This window comes from Littorina saxatilis, linkage group LG3, assembly GCF_037325665.1.
Source record: "Littorina saxatilis isolate snail1 linkage group LG3, US_GU_Lsax_2.0, whole genome shotgun sequence".
NCBI classification, from domain to species: Eukaryota; Metazoa; Mollusca; class Gastropoda; order Littorinimorpha; family Littorinidae; genus Littorina; species Littorina saxatilis.
In genome coordinates, this window is record NC_090247.1 from 8,100,484 (window position 1) to 8,119,798 (window position 19,315).

Sequence of the window (19,315 nt, forward strand, 5' to 3'; positions counted from 1 at the left end):
CCTATTCATTAGTGTCAGATTTCTGCACAGCGCAGCGTATCTCACAGGCCCAGTTCATATTCTTCTTGCTGGTTATTTGGTTTTTGCCTGTGTCTAGATTGGTCTTTGTCATAGACGGATCGTGGAGAAAAACAATTTTGTTATCAGGCAAACATTTGCCATCAAACAATCATTTCTGGTTTGCATTTTGGATGGTGCCTTTACGGTTGTGGATTCTGTCTGCCTTTTCTTCTAGTTTTCTGACAAAGAAGTGGTTGTGAGTCTGACTTTGTGGTGTCATGAAGAAGGTCTGGGAATTGTTTTGTGTGTGCAGTGGAGAGAGCTTTTGTCATTACTGGGGTTATTTTGCTTTGTGCGTTTCATGAGTCTGGTCCTTCCATTGTGACAGCAACTGAATAGGTGTGAAGATGACAGTCGTGGGCCACTTGACTTGCACGCGCTACTGACTACAGACTACCACCCCTGAGTCTTGATGCGTGACTAATGGCGTGCGTGTTCCGCGTGTGCTGCGTAATTACGAACTTTGACGCTTACTGGTTAAAAGGTCAAAGTCGTTATTGACCCTAAGCTGGTAGGTCGGTCGTCGGAAAAAGGAGGGCCAGGTTAGTTACAGTGCCGTGAAAAGCATCCGTGCCGAGAAATTCGGTCAGCAAAAGGAGGGGGTCGTTCTTGGGAGAGGTCGTTATGGGAGGTGCCACTGTACCAGTAAAATAAACACAGCACTAGAACAAGGCAACGCAGTGGTGAGGGATGTGAGTTGAACCCCGCAGATGCATGGTGCAGTCTTTGATACAGTGGGACTCCGCTTTTAAGGCCTACAAGAATCGGAGAAAATCGGGTTTTTAGAAAAGGAGGGAGTCTTAAAACAGAGGAGAATTTACAGAGAATTATTTAGGGAAGATGTGAAAAATCACCAGTGGAAGTCTTAAACCTGATATTGATTGAAGTCGACTTCAGGAAGTTTACTTCACAGAGACCGGCACGGTGGCCTAGTGGTAAGGCGTCCGCCCCGTGATCGGGAGGTCGTGGGTTCGAACCCCGGCCGGGTCATGTCTAAGACTTTAAAATTGGCAATCTAGTGGCTGCTCCGCCTGGCGTCTGGCATTATGGGGTTAGTGCTGGGACTGGTTGGTCCGGTGTGAGAATAATGTGACTGGGTGAGACATGAAGCCTGTGCTGCGACTTCTGTCTTGTGTGTGGCGCACGTAAAATGCCTCGTCGCGATATAACCTTCGTGGTTGAAAACGACGTTAAACACCAAATAAAGAAAGACGTAAAATGCCAATGCAGCACCGCCCTGATATGGCCCTTCGTGGTCGGCTGGGCGTTAAACAAACAAACAAACTTCACAGAGCTTGCTACACTAGCTTCGATACTGAATGTTTGGTGTACAGACGTCGCGAAGTCTGCTCCAAGTCATCTTCGGGCTCTATTAAGAAGGGGGGGGGGGGGGGGGGAGGAGGCTGGCTTAACAAGGGGGGTTCCACTGTAACGGTGAATAAATGAGGACAAACGAAATATACATGCTGCGTAAGCAATGCTGTGGTGAGAGATGGCAAGTGGTGTACAGGCTCTGTGTGAGTGAGAAGCCTAGGCCTTGAACAACTGTGAACGAGTGATGTTAAATGCTGACGATTATTATCACGAGTGATCCTGGGAGGCTACATGACGTAACACTAATTGTGTTCTCTTCTCTGTGTGTTTCAGGCCCACAGAACCTTTCACAATGAACGGCCCACCGGGCAGGTAAGATTATTACAGTCAATTACAATTATTAGACTGCCAAAGATTGTTACGGTCAATTACAATTATTAGTCTGCCAAAGATTGTTACAGTCAATTACAATTATTAGTCTGCCAAAGATTGTTACAGTCAATTACAATTATTAGTCTGCCAAAGATTGTTTCAGTGAATTACAATTATCAGTCTGCCAAAGATGTTCACAGTCAATGACAATTATTAGTCTGCCAAAGATTGTTTCAGTGAATTACCATCAGTCTGCCAAAGATTGTTACAGTCAAATACAATTATCAGTCTACCAAAGGTTGTTACAGTGAATTACAATTATCAGTCTGCCAAAGATTGTTCCAGTGCATAATACAATAATCAGTCTGCCAAAGATCGTTACAGTGAATTATAATAATCAGTCTGCCAAAGATTGTTACAGTGAATTATAATTATCAGTCTGCCAAAGATCGTTACAGTAAATTATAATTATCAGTCTGCCAAAGTGGCGTGAGTATTGGAAGGGAATAGTTGGGCATGTATGAGAGTATGTTTACTCTCAGGCGAGGTAATTGTTTGCATACTGAGAAAATGTAGACCCAGGAAAAACACCAGAAGAAACGAATTTACAGAGAGGAGATGTAGATTGCTTATTGTGAAGTGCAGCTAGTGCAGAACCTATCATCTGGTTTCTTTTGTTGATCAATACAGGAACATGTAGAAGACAGCATGCACAATCATAACACACACACACACACACACTTTATTTCAGACATTGCTACCCCCTCCCCCAATCATAACACACACACACTTTATTTCAGACATTACTACCCCCCCCCTCCCCAATCATAACACACACACACTGTATTTCAGACATTACTACCCCCTCCCCCAATCATAACACACACACACTGTATTTCAGACATTACTACCCCCTCCCCCAATCATAACACACACACACTTTATTTCAGACATTACTACCCCCTCCCCCATTCCAACACACTATTCACACACACACACACACACACACACACACACACACACACACACATACACCACACCGCACGCACAATCACACACCCCTTCACCCGCACCCACGCACACAACCGCAGAACATGGAGCTGATTCATCAATCTCATTCTCATTACACAAAACAGCAGGCTGGTTTGGTAGATGTATACGTGTGCGACTTTCAGGGGGGATGGGGGAGTTAGCTAATCATTTGTGAAACCCGATATAGATAATTATTGAGGCTGCATGGCGAGCTGGGGGGCATTGCTCTGTGTAACGTGGTTATGACTGGTGCACATGTTTTTGAGCTAGCATTGTTTTGCTCTGTTGTATAACGATCTGGTTAGACTTGGGTCAGGGATGGGAGACTGCTGGGGTAGAAGGGGGGTAGGGTGTTGGGGTCTGCATGGGGTTGTGTTGTCCGAGCGTATTGGCTTGCTTGCTTGCTTGCATGCGTGTGTTTGACAGTGTTGGTGTGGGTGCATGGTCGGGCAAAAGTGAGTGTTAATATGTGTGTCCGTGCGCGCGTGTGTTTGGTAGTGAGTGAGAGTTTGTGGGAGAGGGAGAGAAAGAGGGAGAGTGTTAATTGTTCCCTTACTTTGTGTGTGTGTGTGTGTGTGTGTGTGCGAGTGGGTGTGTGTGTGTGTGTGTGTGTGTGTGTCTGTGCGAGTGTTGGTGTGTGTGCGTGTCTGTGTGTGTGTGTTGGTGTGTGTGTGTGTGTCTGTGCGAGTGTTGGTGTGTGTGTGTGTCTGTGCGAGTGTTGGTGTGTGTGTGTGTGTGTGTGTGTGTGTGTGTCTGTGCGAGTGTTGGTGGGTGTGTGTGTGTGTGTGAGCATGCACGCACGTGTGTGTGTGTGTGTGTGTGTTGGTGTGTGTGTGTGTGTGCTTGCGTGCGTGCGTTCATGATGTGTGTGTGAGTGAGTGTGTGAGAGCAGGCAGATGCACGTTAGTTCAATCCCTATGACCGCCATCCTTACATCAATCCCACTGATCACAGTAGGAACACCTGCCTTTGTTGAGTGAAGGTAGTAGCTGACCATAGGTTGACCCTTGCAACTGTTAACGGAAAGAAGATTGAAGGCTGTTAGTTGACCTCAGTGGGCTCAGATTAGGGGCATACAGACGACATTTAAAGCCAGGGAAGTGTAAAGATCAATCGATTTAACAGGCTCTGATGAGAAGGCTTAATGGTCATTATTATTGGAGATTAATGTTAATGCTTGAGCTCAGTGATCTCCATTAAGGCTAAAAAATGAAAGAGGAAGAAGAAACGAAAGTTGGCTGATAAAAATGTGTCTGCCACTGTCATCAGTAGCACAATGTCCCCTGTGAGTCTCAAATTTCAAGTTATATTTCACTTAATTGACATTCTCTGATGTTTGCTAAAAAGCACTGGCCCATTAAGGAAAGAAAGAGAGGGTTAATTAATTGTCTGATGGAAAGGGTATTAGTCAGTAATGGACTTGGTGAATGTGGTGGTGGGTGAATAGGGTAGGGTAGGTTCTGTTGAAGGCACATTCCTTCCTGTGTTAACAGTTCTGCTCACTTTCTCAGATCATGTCAGGCTTTGACATGGAATAAGCTTAACTGGACCATCCCTCCACTAGACCATCCCTCCACTAGACCATCCCTCCACTAGACCATCCCTCCACCAGACCATCCCTCCACTAGACCATCCCCCCACTAGACCATCCCTCCACCAGACCATCCCTCCACCAGACCATCCCTCCACTAGACCATCCCCCCACTAGACCATCCCTCCACCAGACCATCCCTCCACCAGACCATCCCTCCACCAGACCATCCCTCCACCAGACCATCCCTCCACCAGACCATCCCTCCACTAGACCATCCCTCCACCAGACCATCCCTCCACTAGACCATCCCTCCACCAGACCATCCCTCCACCAGACCATCCCTCCACCAGACCATCCCTCCACTAGACTATCCCTCCACTAGACCACCCCTCCACCAGACCATCCCTCCACCAGACCATTCCTCCACTAGACCATTCCTCCACTAGACCATCCCTCCACTAGACCATCCCTCCACCAGACCATCCCTTCACTAGACCATCCCTCCACCAGACCATCCCTTCACTAGACCATCCCTCCACCAGACCATCCCTCCACCAGACCATCCCTCCACCAGACCATGCCTCCACCAGACCATCCCTCTACTAGACCATCCCTCCACCAGACCATCCCTCCACTAGACCATCCCTCCACTAGACCATCCCTCCACTAGACCATCCCTCCACCAGACCATCCCTCCACCAGACCATCCCTCCACTAGACCATCCCTCCACTAGACCATCCCTCCACCAGACCATCCCACCACTAGACCATCCCTCCACCAGACCATCCCTCCACCAGACCATCCCTCCACCAGACCATCCCTCCACCAGACCATCCCTCCTAGACCATCCCTCCACTAGACCATCCCTCCACCAGACCATCCCTCCACTAGACCATCCCTCCACTAGACCATCCCTCCACTAGACCATCCCTCCACCAGACCATCCCTCCACCAGACCATCCCTCCACTAGACCATCCCTCCACTAGACCATCCCTCCACCAGACCATCCCACCACTAGACCATCCCTCCACCAGACCATCCCTCCACCAGACCATCCCTCCACCAGACCATCCCTCCACCAGACCATCCCTCCTAGACCATCCCTCCACTAGACCATCCCTCCACTAGACCATCCCTCCACCAGACCATCCCTCCACCAGACCATCCCTCCACCAGACCATCCCTCCACCAGACCATCCCTCCACCTGACCATCCCACCACCAGACCATCCCTCCACTAGACCATCCCTCCGCCAGACCATCCCTCCACTAGACCATCCCTCCACCAGACCATCCCTCCACCAGACCATTCCTCCACTAGACCATCCCTCCACCAGACCATCCCTCCACCAGACCATCCCTCCACTAGACCATCCCTCCACCAGACCATCCCTCCACTAGACCATCCCTCCACCAGACCATCCCTCCACCAGACCATCCCTCCACTAGACCATCCCTCCACCAGACCATCCCTCCACCAGACCATCCCTCCACCAGACCATCCCTCCACTAGACCATCCCTCCACTAGACCATCCCTCCACTAGACCATCCCTCCACTTGGTCATATACCCGTAATCAACAGCCTGAATTGTTTTATGAATTAAGTTTTAAGAAATTCATTCATCCAACAATTGCCACTGTGCTCAGAGAACACTGAGTTTTGATTTTTGGCCGATCTCAGTGTTAACAGGAGAAACAAGATCTCAGTGTTAACAGGAGAAAGGAGATCTCAGTGTTAACAGGAGAAAGGAGATCTCAGCGTTAACAGGAGAAAGGAGATCTCAGCGTTAACAGGAGAAAGGAGATCTCAGCGTTAACAGGAGAAAGGAGATCTCAGTGTTAACAGGAGAAAGGAGATCTCAGTGTTAACAGGAGAAAGGAGATCTCAGTGTTAACAGGAGAAAGGAGATCTCAGTGTTAACAGGAGAAAGGAGATCTCAGCGTTAACAGGAGAAAGGAGATCTCAGTGTTAACAGGAGAAAGGAATGTGCCTTTAAAGAAATGACCGTAATAGTACGTTTAAAAGGACTTCAGAACCATACTGACATGAAGTTCTACCTAAATTCTCTCAAGTTGTGGTGCTTATGACTCTTTGCAGTGTCTACTTGTGCTTGTGTGTGTGTGTTTGTGGAACATGATCCTTGTAGCTACAGTCCCTTTTCTTTATTCTGATAAAGTATTTATCTAATACATTGCATCAGTGTATTTTTCTTTGATTTTCAGTATACAGGACGAGGTGTCGTCAGCAAAATTAGACAAGCAGGTAAGTCAAAATGTCTTGTGTGCTTGAAATGTTATTTTTATCAGATCTTGATTTCCATTGGAAAGAAAATGTACACTTTTTGCTCAGTTTTATTAAAGGAGGCGTTATTGTCAGAAACCCCACCTGTAGTGAAGAACTGCATGGTTTATGGGCAACAAGAGCTCTAAGTTGGATGGCATCAAATTAAACTCATAATAATAATTAGATAGGTTTTCTTATGAATGAATAAAATTTAAGAAATTTCATTTACATTGTGGACACTATGTATCTCATGTGTGTGTGTGTGTGTGTGTGTGTGTGTGAGTGTGTATGTGTGTGTGTGTGTGTGTGTTTGTGCGTGTGTGTGTTTGTGTTTGTGCATGTGTGTGTGTGTGTGTTTGTGTATGTGTGTGTGTGTGTGTGCGCATGTGCACGTGTGTGCATGTGTGTGTGTGCGTGTGTGTGTGTGCGTGTGTGTGTGCGTGTGTGTGTGTGTGTGTGTGCGTGTATTTTTGGGGTGTGTGCATGCACGTCTTTCTGTTTGCGATCAGAAGGATAAGATTTTATCTCTGATTCACTGAATCTTATGGACATGTTCCAATAATCTGTTTTGACTGTGTGTGTTTTACAGAAAGACCTTATACAAAGACAAAATCGCAAAAAGCGAGAGCAAAATTTGATGATTCAGAGCAATCCTGACAACAGGCGGCCTAATTCCGGCAATCGCAGAAACCGGGAGGAAAACCGTCCCCTCGTTGGTTCCTCCACGCCAAAACCAGGAACACCAGACTTCGGTAAGCATCAGCCCTTCATCATCATCATCATCATAGTTGTCGTCGTTGTCGTCATTTTCGTCATCGTCATCATCTTCTACTTCTTCTTTGTCTTCCTAAGTTGTATTCTTAATCTTGTTCTTTTTCTTCTAGTTCTTTGTCTTTGCATTCTTCTTCGTCACATCCTTCTTCTAATCCTTTGCATTGTTTTTCTTTTAGGGTTCTCCTTCTTTACATCCTTTTTTCTCTGGCATTCTTCTGAAGGGGGGAGGGCAGGTAAGGTTGGAAGCTGTGTTTGGTGAGGAGACAATCAAGTCATAAGCAGGAGTGAGTGTTTTCAAAATGGTGGACAGAAAATATTGTTTCTTACGCTTTCACCAATGTTTCTGCTGTGAGTCTGAGAGTGTCTATTTCGGTTTTATGAAAGTAACTATCCTGTTGTGACTGAAAAATATGGCACGGGCAGTGTGTATTTGCCACTTTTGTGGCAGCATGCTTGTGAAAGAAAAATCAGAAGATCAATTGCCAGTCTGGAACACCAGGCTCAATATGAGACGTGCAGACAGTTGAAGTTTGTTTGCTGTACTTCAAGGTACAAGGTACTTGAAATGTTTTCTTACAGAACCAGCTAGGAAATGTGTTGTCAGTCCCCTCCAGCTTGGTGATGACGATGAGGCTGACTCTATTGTCAGTGATGTTAGCGATTGTGAAACAGGTGAATCTGGGTTGAAGGAGACGGACATGCTGTGCAAAAGGGGAGCATGAAGGTGCTATTGAGAGTGAGCTAGTGAAGGTGCTATTGAGAGTGAGCTAGTGAAGGGTGGCCAGGCGTACATTGTCAATTGTCTGGTAAATTGATGATAATTGACAAATAAGTTGTGATATTGGTAATATGGGGTAAGGTTGCAAAAGGAGTTAATAATTCATCCTCAAAATGCTTTCGGAAAGTTATTTGGGTTTCTCTGTCTCTTCACTCAATCTTTCCCTCCTCCCCTTCCCAACCCTTCTCCTCCCCCGATATTCTTTATCCTTCAGACTAGTGGGCAGCTGTGTTTATTTTTGATCTTATCCATACACATGCATAGCACACACACACACACACACACACACACTCACACTCACACACACACACACACACACACACACACACACTCACACACACTCACACACACACACACACACTCACACACACATACACACTCACACACACACACACACACTCACACACACACACTCACACACACTCACACACACACACACTCACACACTCACACACACACACACACACACACACACACACACACACACACACACTCACACACACACACTCACACTCACACTCACTCACTCACACACACACTCACACACACATACACACTCACACACACACACACACACTCTCACTTGCACGCAGGCATGCACCCATCCACCCACACACCACAGTGCACAGCAACGCTCACCTCCAATCCCCTTGGGGAAAAGAACAAATTAGACAAAAAGGATTTAATATAGGGCAAACTGACGAATGAATCACAATGAAATTGTCCAGTCCAGAAAACTCCCTTTGTTGTGCCTTAGTTGGCCCAAGCTCTTGTCAATCTGACACTAATCTAAATTTTCAGCTGAATGAATCGTTCAGACTGGCATGTGAAATTGCATGGGCAGGACAACTGAAATTTCATTTTGATTCCCCTTTCGAGAATTATTTGTTGCACCCTTTTGTGCTAGCTATAAATTGTGACTGAAGTATTGTCCCATGGTACTTACATTTCCACTGTACTGGCCGTACATGTATATGCTACTGAAGTAGAATTAGAGGTTCGGTCAGGTGTGTTTTCCAGTTGATGATGCATGGTGGCGGCAAGGTGCTGGAATGTTATGTGAGTTTTTGACATGCACAAAAAGATTGACCCAGAGTTATAAATGCACAACAAGCTTGGATGAGGGGTTTAAGTTGCATTGATGAAGAGTTATAAATTTGCACAATCAAGATTGAATTAAGGGTTGGTATGCAAACAGTTCTGGTCAGTGATATTTTAATTGCGTTTGTTGGACCATTAGTTTGTAAGCATTACAGAGGCTCCAAGGTCACTGAATTTCATTTGTTTTGAGGGCAGTTATGATGATGAAAGACTGCAGACGCTGTGGTTGTGATGTTTTCAATGATTGTCAACAGTCTGGTATGTTATGATATATGTTACCTCAATGAAGAGAAAAAGTGCATGATCTGGTAGGTGCTTGGTTGTAGTTTATCAGATGCGAGGTCATGCCAAAGCCTCTGCAGGCATTTAGATCTAAAGCAGAACTTTCTATTATAAAGGTATAATCTTCTTTCTCGTCTTTTACGTTTCGATAAATTTACCTTGGATAGTAGCTATAATCTTTCCACTTTGGCTGTGCGGAACAGGATTTTTCTTATGAAATATAATTAGATAAGTGCAGACACTCATGTCAATTTTCAAAACTGATTAAACAAGAAATGAAGCTCCCACTATGCACAAGAAGAAACTAATTAAGTCTGTCAGTGCATGCAGACATGCACCTATGTCAATTTGCAAGATTAATTCAGCAAGAAATTAAACTCCCACTTTGCACAAGAAGAAACTTACAAGCTAGGCTGTTGGTTTTCGTTATATGTGTCCAAATGTGAGTGTAAATATATACCCGAACTAATATTCGGTGGAGACAGTCTGAGACTTAGGCGGGAGGGAACAAGGTATCCAAGGAAGGTGGGAAGGAATAAGGTATATTTAAGGAAGGTTTACAGAGAGTGAGTGCTGTGTATATATAGAGACCTGCATGCAGTGAGGTTGCCCCATTGTGAGAGGAGCAACAGAGAGGCCGCCATCTGCTGTTGTTGTCTTTGCCATTTCTCTGGCAATTGGTCTCAGCATTAATGGATTTCCTAAAGGGCGGTGAGGTGGGGATTTGAAAGCTCAGACTGCCCTTTATATCAGTGGGATTATTTGATTTTGGTCTGTTGGAGAGAAATGAGAGGGAGATGTGATGGTAAAGGGGAAGTTGAATGTAATGACATTTAATGCTTATAAGTCTGCCAGTGAAAGTATCATGGTACAGATTTTGTTTTCTCAGAAATACACAAACGAAGAAAGAAACAAACTAACAACAAACAAGAAAAGTTTTTCAAACAATTTGTTCTCTCTCTTGGTTCTGCTTTATTTTAGACTTTCGTTTGTGAAAATGTGTGAAGGTTTAGCCACATTTTCAAAGTGGATATGGATCAGGAAAAGGAATTAAGTTAAAAATAACTTCATGTACATGTTCTGCAAAACAAACACTAAAAAGTGTCAGTTGCAAATGCAGACACCTTATACTTTTGGTGCCCGTTGAGAAGCATAACCATTCACAGAATTGTGTGAGATATTTTTACTAGCTATTTTTAAATTTCACGCTCTGAATTCACTGTGCTGTAAAAATGACTGCTGCAGTAATTTACAGAAAATGAAATGCACAAAAATGGTAAAGTTGTCTGTGAATAGTCAGCGTGGCCGGTAAAGGAAACCTTGAATTCCTACACTGCTACAGCCTTATGAAGGTTTTGAGAGATTTTTAAAGAAAGAATAATTCATTGTTTCCAAGTTTCACTTTGTTGTTCACTAATGTAAAACTGTCTAACATACAGGCGTATATATAAAGTCATTTACACAGAATGAAATGCGCAGAAAATCGGAACCTCACAGCATTTAAAGTCCACCTAGCTGTTTAATGAAATCATGTTACTCTTGCAGCCCATAGATGTTTGTGATATTTGCCTAGGAAGTTTTCATTGTTTCTAAATTTCACTCTGTTAATAAGCACAAGCCTTGACTGCTGCAGTAATTTTTTGGTGAATCAAATGCACAGAAAATCACAACTAAAACCTCAGCGAAAGAATAGTCTGCATGGCATTTGAAATGATTCTTTATAATATGTAGCCTACGAATGTTTTTATTGTTTCCAAATAAAAAAACAAGAAAGGTATGTTGTTGGAACGTTTGTTATTGACAAAACAATACATTCACAGATATTTTGACCCAACGGTCTTTTAAGTGAACAGACAAACAAATATTCACACAACACTTATCTTGTAGAATATTATCTTATTATTATTATCAAACTTATCTTATTATCTTGATAGAATCAGTTTTCGCCCACTCGTCAGGAAGCTGAGTATATATTCATTCATCATACAATCATTCATTCGCTCCTACAATGAAACCATTCCTTTAATGACACTTCTTAACTTCTACAGCTTATGAGGGCCCAGCAGCGTCCGACCGCATGTTGGACAGCAACATGGGTGGTGGGGGAGGAGGAGGGGGAGGAGGCGGAGGCTTCCACAAGAGTAGCTCCACAACCAACGTGCAGATCATCAACAACACCACCACCGGCGAGACCCGCGACTACAGCGACAGTGACAGCGACGACATCCTGACCTTAGACACAGGTGGGTCATAAGGGAGCTTATATATACGGTATCCCGTATTTAAGACCCGCAACAGTCTGAGAAAATCAGTGGTCTGTAAAACAGGGGGTTCTGAAAATGTGGGTAATTTGACAGAGCTAGTTATGAACAGAGAATCTGAAAAGCCTCCTTGATTTAAGACCGGCAACAGTCTGAGAAAATCAGTAGTCTTATTATGAAGGAGGGAGTCATTAGGAAGTTATAATACAGCAGTGGAACCTCCCTAATTTAAGACCCGCAACAGTCTGAGAAAATCAGTAGTCTTATTATAAAGGAGGGATCGAGTCATTAGGAAGCTATAATACAGTAGTGGAACCTCCCTAATTTAAGACCTGCAAAAGTCTGAGAAAATCAGTTGTCTGTAAAACGATGGAGTCTGAAAATATGGGCACACTAATTGACAGAGGTTATGAAAAGAGAAACTGAAAAGCAAGGACCTTGTGGGGGCGGGTGGGGGTTGGGCTTAAATTGGGGGCAGGATTGGGGGTGTCTGAATTTTAAGACCCTCCGATATCAGACTATTCCTCCTTTATAGACCCTGTTTTTTCCCTCAAAATTGTCTGTTAAATATCTCTGAGAGTACCTCAATAAGAGTACCTCAATAAGAGTACCTCAATAAGAGTACCTCAATAAGAGTACCTCAATTTTAACACTCTTTGAAGACCTACATTTTTCAGATCTTTTTATGTCTTAAAATCAAGATTCTATTGTATTAGGCTATAAATTAAAAAGAAAATAAGAAAGATAATATGAAGAGGAAATTGAAAGGTTAATCTTCTTTGAAGTAGAAACACAAGAGGAATTTTAAATGCTCTTTGCAAGCCTCTTTCTCACTCGGAAAACGCATTGTTTTTCTTCAACAAGGGCTTAACCTTTGAAACATCGAAGAAGCTTGCACACACAAAAAAGAAGAAGAAGAAAGAAAAAATCAAAAGAGAAAGGAAAAAGAGATAAAGAAAGAGGGGAAAAATTATGGAAAGAAAAAAAGAAAAACGGCCCTCTGATTATGTCGATCTGCCCTGCAAAATGTAACACCATCCAAAGATGAACTTTTTTTTATTTTTCACTTTTTTGGTGATAGTTAAGATTTAAGATTTGTTTGGAGAATAAGATCATATTGTTCAAAGTGATAAGACTATTCTTCTTGTGTGCTTTTCAAAGACATGAATTATACATCACACATCAGCAATATTTGCCTCCCAAAATATTGAAAGAAATTTGATTGGTTGTTTCAGCGAAGAGTACAAAATCTAGTAAGTAATACAAAATTAAGTATCAGTATTTAACATCACATTTTAGTTGTTTTAGGAACACTAACTGTATTTGCATAGAAGTTATTGTTAAGAGCACACTTTCCTTTCTGTAGGCATACTTTATTTCAAAGCGTACATATTTTCTTTGGACACTCTTGTTTGTTTGTTTGTTTGTTTTGTGTATTGTAACTTATATTCACTTGGTGGTGGTGTCTTCGTTTTTGTTTGCTTGTTTGTTTTGTCATTTCTTTTCTTTCTTTAGTTGTAGATGGTTTTGTTTTGCTTTCACTGCACTCCTATATCTGGCAACTTATTCAAACATTCTTGTGGAAAAAAAGCAAACTGACTGATATGTTATGATGTTATCTTTGCTCCTATCTGCAATTGAGCCTCAATTATTTTCCCCTGCCACCTGTAAAAAAAACGTTGAGAAAAATGCACTCACATTGTATAGATTAGTTCATCAGCAATGTAGATTGTTACACTTTCTGTAAAGGTCTTTCATGACTCTTTTTCTTGCGTGTGTTTGCTTGTGTGTGTGTGTGTGTGTGTGTGTGTGTGCTTGCTTGCTTGCTTGCGTTTGTGTGCAGTAACAGTCCTCTGTGAATGAGTGGGAGTGTGTGTGTACATGTATTATATATGTCTCTTATCTGTCAGTGTACCTTATCTTTATGAAAGAAATCTCAATTTTCAGAAAGCTGTCATCGTTTAAAAAGAAAGCTGATTTATTGTGTTAACAAAAAAGCTTTTTGTTGGTTCATTGATAATGCATTTATAATCATCCGTCATGTGTTTGAGTGATCAGGAAGAAAAAAGACAATAAAATAATTTGATGCTGAAAAGCTAATTAATAATGCATTCCAGACGTAAGTTTAAGCCGAGCTACCTGGAAGACTTTTATTGAATAAACTCTTGTCTTGCCCTGCCCCATTTCTTATGCATAGAAATCGCTGTTATGTGCAAAGTGAATTGCTTTCTAAAATGTCAAGGTGAAAAATCAATGTACTTATATACTAGTATTTTGTGTGTGTGACCTTTGTCTGCCTTTATTTTGGAAGCTCCGAAGGATCAGATTAAGCTCTTGAGTTTGGCCAAGGAGGAATAAAATATAGCTAATGTCAGAACAGTTAAGATATCTAAGAAAGACTTTTTAACTGTGTGACAGGGGAGGCTACCGCTCCTTTCACAGCAGACTCTGCACCCGAGTTGTTGGCCTTTAAGTCAACACCGGTGGATTGTGGAATTCTGTTTGTGATGGGGTCTGGTGGTTTCCGATTGTCTATATGTTCATGGAAACCTTCGGGTTTGCATAACAGTTTTTATAGGGCTAAGAAATTAGCCCTAACATTTTCAATCCTGTTTGATTGCACTTCGCCTCCCGAGGTGATCGTAGTGTTACGGCACTCGGTTACAACTGAAAAGGATTTTATCTTAGGAAAGATTTTGTAACAAATTTAAGGCGTTCTAAACTTACAAATGTTGCATATTGATAGTATCATGTTTGGTTTATAAGAGAGGGAGAATTTAGTGAGAGAGAGAGGGTGTGTGTGTGTGTTTCCGTGTGCTCCCACTCATGGCTGTGAATGTGTGATAATGTGTGTAGCTGTAAAAATGTCTTGTTTGTTTAGTGTCCTGAAGCTTGTCTCTTTCTTATACACACCAACAACGCCATGGTCTCACATTAAAGTGGCATCACACACACACACACACACACACACACACACACACACACACACACACACACACACACACACACACACACACACACACACACACACACACTGTGACACAGAGCCTATTAGTCTCTCGATCGCTCTCAATCCCTACCTCTCTCTCTCTCTCTCTGTCTGTCTGTCTCTCTCTCTGTCTCTCTCTGTCTCTCTCTCTCTGTCTGTCTCTCTCTCTGTCTCTCTCTCTCTCTCTCTCTCTGTCTCTCTCTCTCTCTCTCTCTCTCTCTCTCTCTGTCTCTCTGTCTCTCTCATAGACGCACTTATACATTTCTTTCAAAATGCTGTAGTAGTGCTACTGAACGTCAGCTTACATTCACGTGCATCAGACGATCCGCGGGATGCAGCAGGAATATAATCAAAAGCTACCCCAGAGAGGGTCAATTATGAAAACAGAATCTAGCTGAGACTCTTGCATGCGAACATTCCGTTTCATGCTTACTCCTGTAATGTCCTGGGAAATGGGCGTTTAGATGATCTGCGGTTAACCGAGTGCGTTAGAGTGCATAATTCAGCATTATTAGATGCCCCTTAAAAGCTTTGGTAATGGATTTCTCCCTTTATGGGAAAGGACAATGCTTTTTGGCGGAGCTTTGCTGATTGTAGTTTTTACCGGAAGCCCTAAACCTGCTTGGGGCAGATACAAAGTTTTTAAAGGCTTGCGCAAAAGAGATCTCTGTTCTTTTTGTTAGTTGCTGTTTGAAGTAGTGTGTGTTATTTTGTGTTCTTGCAGTAATGAAGACATTTAAGCCTCAGTAATAATTGGTCTACCAAGTGACATGAGGTCACCGACTCGTAGATGGGTCATTCCATAAAGCTGTGTACCAAAAGTGTGACATGCATCTTGAAAATTGAAACTGTCTGAATAGGTTGTTTTTATGGATTATGCGACAGATATAGACATATGCCACCGTGCCATGCTAAAGAAAAGATAAGTTTATGCTTATTGGATACGAGGTGTGGTCGGAAAGGTGTACACTGTAACATCACACATGTTTAGCGTAAAATGGTGTCCAAACACACAAGACAACTCTAAAGTCATGACCCTCTCGTGGTACACAGTTTTGTAGAACGACCCAGATACACATATAATCTCTTGTGTTGAGCACATTATTTTGACTGTTTTGTTTTCAGAGACAAAACAAGGTATTAGATATGGGTCTGATTCTAAATGGCCATTCTGAATTAATGGAACATTTTACCCCACCATCTTTGTTCTTCAAAAGCAGAATTCAGTGTGGATGAATTTGAGTTTTGGTTTCTCAGAAAGACATGCCAACGATGAATCATATATGAATGTACCACACAAATTTAAAACAAGATATCTGACTTTATACATATATTATCAGCACAGCTTAAACTGCATGTATTCTCAAATTTTGATGGATAGTTTGTTTTCAGTTCCACACACTCGTTATGCTTTTGTTTCGGGAGCTTTATTTGCGTGAACAATTTATGTATAATGTACAGATACACAGCATCTTTTCAATTAATTTTCTTCACAAATGTATACACATATAATGATTTCATCACCTCACATATATGTCGGATATATGGATGTTTCTTTTCGGCTGTTCTACAGCAGACAATTTGTATTTACAGAGCCAGGCTGATTTGATGATGTCATTATAAGAAGACACTACGGCAGTCCCTTTCATGAACGGACACCCTTGGGCCATAGCAAAACTGTCGTACATTGCAGGGGTCCGGTCACGGGAGGGGTGACCACACCACCCCCTCCCCCATACACTCACACAGAGACACACAAACAACAGGATTGAATGGCTGTGATCTTTGTACCAAGAGCCGGACTGCTCAGCTGTTATCGATTTTGTTGTGGTGAAAATTTGACGATGGTCTGTCCTACATTGGAGGTATGACCTGCTGTTGGGACCGAAAATGAGTGTCCGCGTCCACGTTTTCCAGGTGTCCGTTTAAGGGGGGGGGGGGGGGCAAATATAGAAGGAAAACACTCCGTGCCGAGCAAATGTGTCCGTACATGTCAGGTGTCCGCTCACGCCGGGGGCCGTACATTGCAGGGACTGCTGTACATTTTTTTCTTGAAATGCAAGATTCAAAACATATTTTCTTACAATTGTCTAAAACGCTTGTGAAACTCGTGAAAGTATGAATAACAGATAATTCCATAGATTAAAGAATAAAGAGATTGAACATTTTAATTGCTTTATATGTTTGGATATAGCTAATAGTCTGTAGAAGAAGGTCAGGCTCAGTTTATCTTTGGTCTCCAGTTAGTGGGATTCCCCCCGCGGGTTAGGGGGAAGAATTTACCCGATGCTCCCCAGCATGTCGTAAGAGCTGGCGACTAAAGGATTCTGTTTCTCCTTTTACCCTTGTTAAGTGTTTCTTGTATAGAATATAGTCAATGTTTGTAAAGATTTTAGTCAAGCAGGATGTATGAAATGTTAAGTTCTTTGTACTGGAAACTTGCATTCTCCCAGTAAGGTCATATATTGTACTACGTTGCAAGCCCCTGGAGCACTTTTTTGATTACCGTATTTGACGGACTACAAGCCGCGACTTCTTTTCCAAAAAAATTGCATTGCGGCTTATAAAAAGATGCGGCTAAAACGTTACCTAAACTTGAATAGCATTCACCTAATGGAAGTCGCCGCGGATTTTCATTTCGCTCGATTAGCGATTACCAGTACTTTATTAGCTCTCTACTCAAGACTCGGCGCTTTTCTCTTTCTTTCGCGAATCTTCGTTTGTCAACAAGTCGTCGTGACAAGATAGCGTACAGAGAAACACCGGATGTGTCAGGATCTCGCGCGCGCGAGATTTCGTTTTTTTGTGTCTCGCGATAGTTTGAGGAGCGAGGGCCATGTTGTGTTTTCGTCTGCTCGAAATGTGCGCAAAAGTCGTAAATCATCCCAAAAAAGCTTATTCCGGGCGGGACTACATGTGTGTGTTGGTTACAAATTGTGTGTGTGATATTTTTCTTCAAACTTTTTCACTTTTCTTCTTTGTTTCACTTGTTTATTCTCGGAGCCGATTTCGCCAAATACCGTACTTTCGTTTGCCTGGTTGTTTTGATTGATTGACACGATCTGATTATATTTTTTCGACGGCGGCTAATATAGTGACGCGGCCTATACGTGGCTCGTCCCAATTTTTTGGTTAAAAGTCGGGGGTGCGGCTTATAAAACGGTGCGTCTTGTAATCCGTCAAATACGGTAGTGCTTTTGTGAACAAGAAACAATTAACAAGTGGCTCTATCCCATCCCCCCCCCTTTCCCCGTCGCGATATAACCTTGAACGGTTGAAAACGACGTTAAACACCAAATAAAGAAAGAAAGAAAGTTAGTGGGATGTTTGCTTAAATGACCTGACACAGAAAATCAGAGTACATGGTATAACAATCAAACCAATTGAATCAAACAGTCTGTGGGAATAAAATGGCCTCATTTGGCCAAAGATAAAATGGCCTCATTTAGCCAAAGATAAAATGGCCTCATTTGGCCAAAGAGAACAAAAAGTGCATAGCTCTTTTGCATGCCAGATGATTTCATGTTTTCACTTCAGAGGTGTAAAACAAAAAAACATTGATATTTTTCTTCAAGACTGAAGAATATCATCTTCTTTTTTCTCTTATTTCTTCTGTGTATGAAAATGACCACCTTCTTTTTCGCTACAGAAACAGACACCATCCTGCCGCCGGCCAACGATTGTAAAAACAAAGACAAGCGACAGCAGCGGGCGGACAGAGAACGCGGGGGGAAGGACCGAGGGGAACGAGGCGACCAACGTAGACGTCCAGACAGCAGGCGGCAGGATTCTCCCGGCACCCCCTCCACTCTCATCACAGACGCTGAAGACATTGACGATGTGGACGATTCCTCCGTGCCCATTGCCCCCCAGATCTCCGACAAATCCCCAGCGCCTATCAACGCCAACTCGGGCAGCTTTGCCACCGTCATGGGCGCTGACTCGGAGGTACGTGCTACAGTGGAACCCCCCTTTTAAGACCTCCCCCAATATGGGAAATCGGGTCTTAAAAAGAAGGGAGTCTTAAAATGGGGCTACATTTGCACAAGTTATGAAGAGAAAGTCATAGAAAACAGTCTTAAAATGGGGCTACATTTGCACAAGTTATGAAGAAAAAGTCATGGAAAACAGTCTTAGAATTGGGCTACATTTGCACAAGTTATGAAGAACAAGTCATAGAAAACAGTCTTAGAATTGGGCTACATTTGCACAAGTTATGAAGAAAAAGTCATAGAAAACAGTCTTAGAATTGGGCTACATTTGCACAAGTTATGAAGAAAAAGTCATAGAAAACAGTCTTAGAATTGGGCTACATTTGCACAAGTTATGAAGAAAAAGTCATGGAAAACAGTCTTAGAATTGGGCTACATTTGCACAAGTTATGAAGAAAAAGTCATAGAAAACAGTCTTAAAATGGGGCTACATTTGCACAAGTTATGAAGAAAAAGTCATGGAAAACAGTCTTAGAATTGGGCTACATTTGCACAAGTTATGAAGAACAAGTCATAGAAAACAGTCTTAGAATTGGGCTA

At 42.7% G+C, this 19,315-nt stretch overlaps 1 protein-coding gene and 1 long non-coding RNA gene across 4 annotated transcripts in view; one reads left to right on the forward strand and one right to left on the reverse strand.

Annotated features, from left to right (window-relative positions):
* Nucleotides 1–19,315, reverse strand: part of LOC138961526 (uncharacterized) — a 104,873-nt gene that overhangs the window by 78,091 nt on the left and 7,467 nt on the right. The gene's annotated exons all lie outside the window — the stretch shown is intronic.
* Nucleotides 1–19,315, forward strand: part of LOC138961520 (tubby-related protein 3-like) — a 98,024-nt gene that overhangs the window by 69,439 nt on the left and 9,270 nt on the right. For all 3 annotated transcript variants that reach the window (XM_070333177.1, XM_070333180.1, XM_070333179.1), the window contains 6 exons: nucleotides 1,708–1,746; nucleotides 6,538–6,577; nucleotides 7,188–7,350; nucleotides 11,582–11,776; nucleotides 13,030–13,047; nucleotides 18,433–18,731. In XM_070333177.1, the coding sequence (XP_070189278.1) occupies nucleotides 1,708–1,746; nucleotides 6,538–6,577; nucleotides 7,188–7,350; nucleotides 11,582–11,776; nucleotides 13,030–13,047; nucleotides 18,433–18,731 (754 nt within the window). The remainder of the gene's footprint in view (nucleotides 1–1,707; nucleotides 1,747–6,537; nucleotides 6,578–7,187; nucleotides 7,351–11,581; nucleotides 11,777–13,029; nucleotides 13,048–18,432; nucleotides 18,732–19,315) is intronic.